Genomic DNA, 12,198 nt, shown 5'->3' with positions numbered 1-12,198 from the left:
CAAAAGATTCGATATGTCTTGTTCGATTGTAACATTGCCTTTCGTTTAAATAACTGAAATAGATAATGTGTGAAAATAACATCTTATTAGACTTTATAAGTGATTATCACCTGATTCAGAAGGACATCTCCTCTACGATCCAACAGATATTTTATGCAAGGTTAGAATGAATAGTTCCGAACGACTCTTGTTCTTTGTTCATATCAGCTGACTCTAACTGCTCACGGAAATGACACTTCCTTTGACTTCATATCTTTCTATGTAGATATATATTCTCTTATATTACTTGATATATACAAGTTGGAGAAGCGTGACTTTTTCAACATATTTTCTTAAAAAGATAAGACAATTTAATTGTTTATTTGTTTTTAAAATATGTATTCGTATAGACTCAAACAAAGTGAATCATTATTGTTAAATAAAGTGAATTTTTGATATACTGATAATCCTTGAGAGTAACAATTGTCAAATAAATCTATTTTCTTACATATTTATGTATGTATATAATGTTATATACATATAATCTTACATATTTACACATGTAATAAATATTTATATATGTATATAATATATAAATATATATATAATATATATAAATATGTGTATGTATATATAAATGTGTCTTTGTGTGTGTGTGTATAATTGATATACGTTATTTTTCTTATATGTACTTGATATGTTTTATTTTTTTATTTTTATTGAAATACTTATATAAGCTCATACAAGGTGAATCAATAGTTATTGTAAAATAAACATTATTTTATATATATTTGATGTATACAAATTGGAGAAATGAGATTTTGAAAGAATTTTCTTGGAAAGATAAAATTGATTTTTCAGTTTTATTTTTTCCTAAGTATTCACATATACGAATATAGGTGAATCAATAGTTATTATCCAATGCAAGTAATTTTTTGCATCCTATTGATCATCCTTTAAAATAACATAATTGTCAAATAAATTTATTCTTTTATATATATTTGATATATGCAAGTTGGTGAAATGAGATTTTTCAAAGAATTTGTTTAAAAAGATAAGAAAGGCCACTTTTTATTATTTGTTTTCTTTTCTTTCAAATTATATAAAATATACTCATATAAATTAATGCACAATGTATCATTAATTATTTTTGAATTAAATAAATTTTTGAAATATTTACTTACTAATAACTTAATATAATTTTGAAATAAATGAATTTATAGTTTGGATTAATTTAATTGAATGCAAAAACCGTCGGTACGGTCTCGACCCTCCGTTGTTTGTTGTGTTGAAGAACAGTAAAAGATAATTATAAAAGACAAGTAAGAATACAAAGAGACCATAGTATACCGTAACCTTGACACTATCGTGAGAATTGTGATTATAGTGCTCGTACGCGTTTCTCGTACGTTCGTTTCGTCGCAGATGCGTTCTGTTTCTTCATCAGAGCCTTCTTTATTACAAATATTACAATCATCTTTTTAAACAGTTTTCAGACTTTACGATCGATAAAACTTAGATTTTTTCCAAACAAAACTAATTTTTTTCATAATGTGTGTGTGTGTGTGTGTGGGTGTGTGGTTTGGGAGGACATACAAAATGCAATGTATAATATTCGAATCGAAACAATTTTATTTAGTCGGAATAAAAATCGTTTTGAATGATTAAAAAATGTAGTCTTCTCTCAAAAAGAAAAAAAATAATAAATTCTTATAAATTATTTATTATACTCGCTTGATTAAGTGAAATTATTAATACGTATTTAATACAATTCAGATCAAACATTATTATTATCAATTCCGGGGAATATAATTTCATCTGTCTAAAATATCGATTCGATGTCGAGTAGTATTTATAGTTCTTCGCGATTTAATTAGAAATTTAATTGATTTCAAGGAAACGATATCTATCGGCCTCATTTCTATCATTACTTTATTGGACAATGTGTATAAATGAAAATGTATTAGATGTATCGGAAAGTTTTCTTAGTTCTATCTAGAAAATTTTTGTTATGTAAAAAAAAAAAAGGAAGAAAATTCGTTTCAAAAAAATAAAATTTTTTTTAAAAACACGTAATTTAAATATGTAACTTATAGACAATAATTTTTCGATACTTTTAATAATGATAATAATTTAAACAGAAACATTTGTTTGTAATTTAACAAGAAAGTTCTGTTAAATATGTTAATGCAAATTTTTGTTTAAAATACTTGCAAGATAATTTTAAAAGAACGAAGTTTTTTTTATTGAAAAATAATTGTGTATAATAAGAGAAATGATCAAAACTTTTGAGTAGACTTAATATATTCTAATATATTCCAATATATACTCCTTCAGCTTTATTTAATTAAATCTCATTTATTCAGCACAAATTTTTAAAAACGGAATTATATTTGAAAAGAATTTTATACTCTCTCTAAGCTGAAAAACAGCACTTTTTCGTTTGCTTGATATATTAAACGTAATATATTCCATCAGGTTTAATTGTGAAAATTAATTTTTTTTTATTAAAAAATAATGTAAAAAAAGAAAAAAGAAATAATTTCATTGTAGTTTAAAAGTAATTTCTTCACAAAAACCGATCAAACGTATACGATAAATCGAAAATTTTATTTATTTATTTTTTACATTAAATATGTAGATATCATACAATGATATACTTATAAAAACATTATCGTTTCATTGATTAATATAAATTCGTTTGGATTTTGATGAACGATGCATATGCATTCACCAAATGACGTAAATTGCGGTTATACGCGTAAGCAAACACCTTCTCTCATTATTTTCTTGTTGTTCCGTTGTGGTCGTTTCGTTGTCGATTACAGGATGTCCAATTGTGAGGCTCGCATGGAAGAGCTACTTTTTTCAACTGTAAAAACTGATTTCATAAAGAGTAATGTCGTCGTTGAAATGCCATTGCAGGAAACGAAGGAAACACATGTATGTACATTTTATGTATGTACATATACTCTCTGTTTCTCTCTCTCCCCCCCTTTCCCTGTCTTTCTTTCTTTTTCTCTTTCTTTCTTTCTTTATTTTACCGCAGTTGAGATGAAACTTTACGGACAGTACACTTTTTATCGTTGGCGAGAAATTCGCGAGGAAAGGAAAGAGTTATGTAAAACTGGCAAACAACTTGTTCCGCTTTACATTACTTCCATTTTTAATGGTTTAGTGTTGATATCTTCTTCCGAATTGTAACGAGAAATAGAAGGATGCATATGTATAAAAATTATATATATATAATATTATATAATTTTATATTTTATATTTATTATATGTTATGTATATATTATATGAATGTTATCATATATTAATATATATATATATATATTTATATATACAAGAATATAAATATATAAATATATAAAAAATTATTATAAATATATATGTTATATGTATATATTATATATATGTGTAGGGTGTATGAGTGTGTGTGTGTGTGTGTGTGTGTTAATATATTCTTATTGATATAAATAAATAAATAAATAAATGAGAAGATAAATATATATGTGTGGTGTGTGTATATATATACATATACATATCTATACACACATATATAAACACACACACACACACACACACACACACACACACACATACACATACAAAATAAACAATAATTAAAACAATCATGAAGTAATAATGAAGAAGGTATAGAATAATGAATAGAATAATGAAGAAGGTATAAATAATGAAGTTAATTATTTATTACAGTTTAAATATTTTCTATAAAAATTTATCTTGCGTTTATTGATACTGATCAGTCATAACACTATTTTTAATTACTTGTTATTAGTCATTAAAAGATTCTTAAAAAAGACGAATATTTCTTGCAAGTTTATTTTAATATAAGTTTTTTACGATTCCGTTAGCGCATTCTTATTAAATTAATTTCTATTTAATTAATATATAATACTTTCTTCATAACATATATTACTTCTGAAAGTAAAAAACGAATGATGAAAATAAGTGTTTATTTGTTGTGTATTATTGTTTAGTAAAGTCTCTTAAGTCGCATTTAATTTGGAAAAAAAAATAGTATCTCATTAATGTGATTTGTCTATTAAATTTAATTATGCATATCGTATCGATATATCATATCGTTCATTTCTTAACATATCATTTATGAGCGATTTTTAAACAGCGTGAATTTATGAAAATATTGGATTTTTATAAAAAAGAATGTATGAATTGATCTCATTAGAGAATTTCATAATCTACTCGTGCTTATTCGATTCCATTCGATCCTGTTCGATCGTATTCGTTCCTATTCGTTCGTATTCGGTCGTATTCGATGGTATGCGATTATATTAGTCCTGTTCAGTCTTATTCGACCGTATTCGTTTCTATTCGGCTCTATTCAGTCCTAGTCGATTATATTTGATCCTATTTGAATTTATTCCATTCTATTCGATTCTATTGAATCCTATTCGATTTTATTTGATTGTACACAGTCCTATTCTGCCCTGTTCAGTTCTATTACTTCCTGTTCGATCCACTTCGATTCTATTCGATCCTGTTTGATCCTATTCAATTCTATTCGGTCATATTGGATCCTACGCAATTCTATTTGATTTCATCTAGTCCTATTCGGTCCTATTCTGTCTTTTTCAGTTTTATTATTTCTTATGCGGTCCTAATCGATCCTTTCGAATTCTATTCCGTTCTATTTGGGCCTATTCGGTTTTATTCGGTCCTATTCGATCGTATTCAATTTTACTCAATTCTATTCGATTATATTCGGTCCTATCCGACTCTATTCGGTCCTATGGAAATCTATTCGATTTTATTTAGTTCTAGGTGGTCTTATTCGATCTCTGTCCAGTTTTATTATTTCTTACGCTATTCTAATCGATCTTATTGCATTCTATTCGGTTCTATATGGATCTATTCAGTTTTATTCGGTCCTATTTGAGAATATTCAATTTTATTCAATCTTATTCGACTCTATTCGGTCCTATCCGATTTTATTCGGTCTATTAGATCCTATTCAATTCTATTTAATTCTATACGATCAATTCGATCATATCCGATCCTATTCGGTCCTATTTTGTTCTATTCTGTTTTTTTTTTTTTTAAGAATTATTTCTTCCTATTCGGTCCTGACCGATCCTATTCAATTCTATTCCGTCCTATTCTGTTTTCTTTTTAACTTCTATTTCTTCCTATTCGGTCCTAACCGATCCTATTCGATTCTATTTGATGCTTTTCAATACTATTTGGGTCTGTTAGGTCCCCTTTCGGTTCTATTTTTTTCTATTAAATTATATTCGATTCTATTCGATTCTATTTGATCCTGTTTGTTCTTATTATACCGTATTCGATCCCATTCGATCCTATTCTATTCTATCCTACTTGTTTTTATGATCCTGTTTGATTATGTCATTTTCTATGTTGTCTAGAAATTTATTATTAACGATCGGTAAAATAGGATTCTACTAACGCCAGCTTGGTTGGTTCGCCACAAAAGCAAGAGTTTATTGTTTCCAATCTCCTCGGCTGTAATTTTATGACGAATCGTTTCCAATTATCATTAATGTGTTTTTACAAGTTGATTATTTGCGTTTCTAGTGACCATTTTGTATTAGGCAGAATTATATTTTGTCAAATTTAAAATTGTTTATTTCGTACTCTATCTAATTAATATAATGTAACTTAAAATAATATTGTATCTACTGAATTTATTTTATTATTCTCTATATTATTATGAAGAAAAAATTACTTTGATTCCATTTAAATAATCGGATTGTACTACTTTTTTATCCGATAAAAGTAGGTTCAATTATTACTATTCTGATTTACTGCCGGTTGGAAACTAAAGAATTTATTAGAAATTTCTGTTCATGATTCTCTTTTTTTTTATTAGATATTAGATTATCGTAAGTATCTTAAAAATCATAGTTACGAAGACCATTCTGTATATATCTATATATATATATATTTATATTTATATATTATATTTTATTTGTATATATCTATATTTATATATTTATACACATTGATTATACATTGTGAACCAGTAAATATCTTGTAGGAGTAATAGAAAAAAAATATATTGAGAAAAATTATATGATTTCATGGATCAAATATTTTAATAGTACGAAAAAAATATGTAACTATCGATCAAACTGAATGTTCAATAATTTATAATTTTTCTTATGGAATATTGTATTACTTTTTAAATCTTTTTTTAAGTAATCAAAAATTTTATTTAAAAATTAATTATCTAGAAAAATTATTAGAAAAATTATTAAATAATTATACGTTCAAAATTCGACATTTAATTTAATAAATAAAACAAGATAAAATTTATACATATATGTATGTATATACACACATACACACGCACGCACACACACGCATACATCAAATTAAAAGTCAAACAAAATTTTCAATTAAAAAAAAAGTAATGCAGATAGATAAAAAATTTTATATAAAAAATACTAAATATTAATATATTGATCCGTTTAAAATTAATTTGACAATCGATGTGTTGATAAGAACAAAACAAAACAAAATAGAACACCATAATCACCAATGATCGCCATAATTTTTTTATCTTCCGCGCGTAGATTTTATTTTCAATCAAAAAAAAAGAAAAAGAAAACAAGAAAAAACAGAGAAGAAAAGAAAAGGGAAAGAAAAATTTTTCATTGTTCGGGAAATGATTCCTTATAAGAAAGAATCTATGGATTCGTAGAACGTGGTTGACCTCTCGATAGATTTTATCCCCCCTCCTCCTTCCCCCGGTATTGACTACCTACCATCCCCCACCCCAATCCTCCCCCCTACTCCAACCCCAACCTATCCCTTTCCATGAGATACGATGTGCAGGTCACGAAAGAGGAACGCCGGGAATATCGAAAACGATTCTTGCATTGGTACAGAGCCAAGAATAGATTATCGTGTGAGAGTGGACATTGAAAGAGTCTGTATCACGAAGAAAGGCCAATTCTATTCTTCATTTCGTTCGCATTTTTGATTTTTCTTTTATATTCGTTCTCTCTTTGTTTTTCGATTTTTCGAATAGATTCAAACCTATTCAAGTTACATGGAGAAACAAATTTGTTTGTGTGCGTACGTGCGTATTCTTTTCTTCAAGTTCTTTTTTTTATCCTGGACAAAAAATTAATTAGTTGTACAATATATATGAAGATTAATGTTATTTGTATGTAGTATAATTATACTGTATTAATTCTATAAGTATAAATTAGAGTGATATAGTAATATTTTTTTGTTTAAAAATAATATTTAAAATGTATTTAAAAATAAAAAATTTACTCTAATATATATTTTTAATATAAAAAGAAATAGATTGAATTTTAAACAAACACAAATTAAACTCTATCGGATTACAATTGATATCCGAAGTTAAATTAGAGAATAAGTAAATTATGACATACGACTAATAAAACATATTTTATATACAAATATATAGTAATAAATGTTAAATTATTCGAAAATCGAAATATTTTTCTACATGAAAATTAATTCTGTAGTCTAATTGTAAGCGATCCATCGAACATTTTATAATAATTTTTCTTTTCTTCTTTTTCTGTATTTCTTATTTTTATTTTCCTCTTTTAGGACATTGATCACGCAGATGTGTTAACGGTTGGCTTCGAAGTGGACGGTGTCAAGCGTATATTAGATTTACGATTGAATACCGATCTAATACCAGTTGGTTATCAACAACGTTATCAGCATAAGGGCACGTACAAAGTTCATACACCGTCGAAGGTGGTAAGTTTCCATTTGAATATAACATTTAAAGTTAAAAAAACAAGTTAAATTTGATCGATAATAGTTCAAAATTTTTAATTCGTGATTGTTATTATTATATTCTTCTTTCGATCGACATTTGTTATATTTTATTGTTGTCAAAAAATAAAAAAATCTTTAATGCTTTTTAAAAATGGCGCCAGTGGCCATCTTGGGATATAAATTAATACTCGATTTTTTTTTAAGGTTAGGCTTTGTTTGTTTTATTCCTTTGTTCTTTTTTTCTTCATAGAATTCTTTTGTCTCTCACACGTAATGCTAAATAGCAAACTTTATTTCTTCTTAATTCGAATAAATATTTTCTCGTATATTGAACTGTTATCGATGAAAATAATTCTAAATCCAATATTTATTATTTTCGATAATTATTCAGATCCTACGATAATTTATTCGTCACTCGATTGTGTGATTATAATTAATCATTAATGAAGTTTATTTTTGTATTTTATTGTCTGTATCTATAGTTTGAATGAGATATGAATTAATCGTATGGAGTATATTGATGTCCATACTTGTATATATATATATACATACACACATATATACTTGCGTAATACTTATCGATTATTTCTTCTACTAGGACAGACATATTTATGGCGTCAGTTAAAATCGATCGAGAGTGACCACTCACACACTACTTTATTTTCAATGTGTTCTTTATGTAATAAAAGAACACTACAATTGGTTGATAATATAGTCTCTACATAGTCACGATGGTATTGTGACTATATACAGAGTGTCTCGAAGAAAAGTGTACATCAAGATTATCATGAAATTTAATAACTTTTTTTCAAAAAATACTGAGAAATTAATTTTTTTCAAAGAGGACAACTTCTTGTTATATAAATTCACCTATTTTGGATTAAATCTCTGAAGATGGTGATAATCTTTCACAAATTGTAAATGACAACAATGGGCTCAAGTTACATGCCTTTTAATTCTCATTATAATGACGCTATTGTTTCTTTTCAGTTTCTTTTTTTCTTTCGTTTTTTCTAATTTTAATTCAATAGTTCCAGATAAAATGCATTTAGGATTTTAGATTGAAAACAACGTTTATTTCATTAAATATTCAAAATATTGAATACTTGCGATCACTATGTCAGTAATAAAGCTTTTGATAAGTGGTACATTGAATATTCTGTAATATACTCTGTATAATTAGATGAACGTGCAAGATATTATATTGACTAATAAAATTATCGATCAACGTTTTTTTATCAGATAATATGACCGAAGAGTTTTGACTGTATAAATCATTGTATAGTGAATGTATAAATCATCATTGATCGTATAAATTATTCAAAATAATTTGACGAATATGTCGATAGAATTGTTTTTTTCGATGCGATAAAATTCTCCCATCCTATGTAATTCCGATATCCACATTTTCCCGATTATTCGCACCTTTCGGTTTTTTTTTTTTTTTCTATGGATATATTTAAAATTCAGAATATAAATCATTCAATAGGAAAACTTTAGCGACATATAATTGCAGAATGCTATCTGATTATATCGGATGATACACATTTTAAACATTTAATAAAATAAATGTGGTTTTCAATTACATAACTTCAAAACACATTTTCTCATAAACTGACTCAAAATTGTTTAATTTAAAAGTAATTTTTAATTTTAGCATCATTGTAAAAAGAAATAAAAGATCTTTGAAATGATATTCCATTTATTTATCCTTTTGCTATTTTTAAGAGAGTTGTCAAATCTCTTAAATTCACCCAAAGTAGATAAATTTATGATAAGGACTTGTCAGCTTCGAAAAGATAATTGATGGTCTTTAATTGAATTGTTTTTTTTTCGAAAAGATAATTGTTTTTCGAAAAAAAATTACTAGATTTTATAATAATTCTGGGGAATATGTTTCATTGGGACACTCTGTATATATATATCGTAACGCCCTCGTACTGGTTCGAACTTCCGCTTTATAATTCAACGAAATGAGGAGAGAGAAAGAGAAAGAGAGAGAGAGAGAGAGAGAGAGAGAGAGAAGGTCGATGTGAATTGACGTTCGTCATCCGTTTAATTAAACTGCCATTTGTCTTTACAAATTTTCATGTCTTCGAGTCAATGGAATTTTCTCTTCTTTTTTGATTTTCTTTTTTTTTATTAACGATTAAAACATATTATTAATTTTATGACCTAAATAAAAAATAAAAATAAAGAATTGATGTTAGACAAAAATTTACAATTTCTTTTATTTTTTTTTTTTATAATATTTCATTCAAGTTCTATTTGAAATTATGGATATAATTTAATCCTTTAAAAAATTAGACCCTGTAAAAAATTGTTCCCATCGTCAGATATATTCCATAATCTACTATAACTTCGAGACTAAGCATTTTATACATAAAAACAAAAATAACAGAAATGTTTGAAGTGATAATCGTTATTTTACTCATCTTATTTTACTCATTTTACATATTATATATATATATTTATATGCATGAAATAACATTTTTATATAAATGGAATAAAAGAAAGCTACTAAAACGTTCAAAGTCCTTATAAAAGAACTTTGCTGCGTTTATCCAATAAAAAGAAAAAAAAAATACGAAGGTAAAATAGCTAGATTTGTAACTTTTGCAAATAAGACTAACAAAATTTTTAAATTTATCTTTTATTATATTCAATTACCAAAGTATTTTTATGTTTTAAAATATACCTCCTCTCTGTGTTTAAATTGATTATTCTATTGCATAGACAAAGTCAATGTCAATTTTTTACATTAAAAAAAAAAAAAATAAATAAAATGAAATAAAATAAAATAAAAGAAACTAAAGAAATTCTTATTAGTCTTATAATATATCAAAAAATTTCATAAATACAGAAATATTTATTACTGTAATTTTTTTCATGAATTCTGTCAAGGTAGATTTTTAATTAATTAGTTTTATTAAATTAATTCTTAATTGATTTTATGATGATAATAATAATAATAATTAGAATAAAAACATTACCGACGTCGACAAAACAATACCACACAATAAACCAGACACAAATAATTGAAATATCCATACCAAATACAGTAAACTTATAAAAAAAAAACAAGAGAGAGGATAGAAAAAGATACATTCAACTGGTTGAAGAAATAAAAGAATTATGGTATCAAAAAAAGTTAAAATAATTCTGATCATACTATCCCAAGAGTTATATTACACAAAATTGATCAATATATCCACACGTTACAATTACACCCAAGCACATACATACAGTTCCAAAAATCAATAATCCTAAACTCATGTATAATCACAAAAAATTGTTAAATGACCAATAAAGAAACAGCCATATAGAAAAGACGTTTGATTACGATCCACATGATTTCCTATTCCTAATTAAACATAAAAAGTTTGATAAGACAAATATAAATAATAATAATAATGATGATGATAACAAAAACAATAACAATAAATATCATAATAATAATAATGATAATCATGATGATAATGATGATGATAATATAATGTTGATAACGACAATGAAAATTATAATAATAATAATAATAATAATAATAATAATAATAATAATAATATGTATGGGAGAGATAAAGTAAAACAAAATGCTGATAGCAAAAACTTGTTCTCTTCATTCTATTGAATGTTGAAATTTGTTAAAAACTTTCTACCATCGATTAATTTGTTTGATCTCGCAGAAAAAAGGAAAAAGTCATTCCAAAATGAAAAACGAACGAATGGTATTAATGCTATTGAATTCGATCATTACGTAAAAGTATTCATTCAAATTCGATTATATTTTATTTCTCTTTTTTCTATCCCTCCTCCCCTTCCATTTTTTACTACCAGATGCCAAATCGAATATCTAATGGCCAAAAATTCGCAATTTTTAAATTTAATAGATGATCGAATTTCCTATGCAACACTCACGTAACTTAATAACAGAACACGAATATGTGTTAGTTTAAGCGATGCCAATGGATATGTATGCGCGCGTGTGTGTGTTAGCTGTATGTATACAAACTAATTAATTCAATTGCGTATAGTTTGAAACCAATGGACGACGAACCATGGCGTACACTCGTTCGCATTTTTGACGACATTGCATCCTCGATATTTGCTAAAACTGTAAAATTGTATTTCAAAATCTTTGAAGAAATTTTATTTGAAAATACGTGACGCGCACAGAAAGATAGATAAATAGATAAATGGAGAGACAGAGAGAGAGAGAGAGAGAGAGAGAGAGGAAGAGAGGGAGAATAAATAAAAAAAAAAAGAAAAAAATAATAGATTAAATTTCAAAAGAAAATAAAATAGGAGTAACCAGAGTATAGATATTTTACGTTAATCGAATGAATGTTAAATCTGAAATAGATATTAATACGTATAAGAGATGTTTGCATTAAACTTTTCTAAGATAAAGTCGTAATATCATATAATTAAAAAATAAATACAATACAAT

The 12,198-nt window shown here is 26.0% G+C and overlaps 1 protein-coding gene across 1 annotated transcript in view; it reads left to right on the top strand.

Annotated features, from left to right (window-relative positions):
- LOC122634639 overlaps positions 1 to 12,198 on the top strand; it is a 76,057-nt gene that overhangs the window by 51,028 nt on the left and 12,831 nt on the right. The window contains exon 3 of the mRNA XM_043823770.1: positions 7,573 to 7,728. Coding sequence (XP_043679705.1) covers positions 7,573 to 7,728 — 156 coding nt within the window. The remainder of the gene's footprint in view (positions 1 to 7,572; positions 7,729 to 12,198) is intronic.

Source organism: Vespula pensylvanica, chromosome 15, assembly GCF_014466175.1.
Source record: "Vespula pensylvanica isolate Volc-1 chromosome 15, ASM1446617v1, whole genome shotgun sequence".
Classification (NCBI taxonomy): Eukaryota; Metazoa; Arthropoda; class Insecta; order Hymenoptera; family Vespidae; genus Vespula; species Vespula pensylvanica.
The sequence above is the reverse complement of the archived record's forward strand: the minus strand, read 5'-3'. Positions and strand labels throughout refer to the sequence as shown.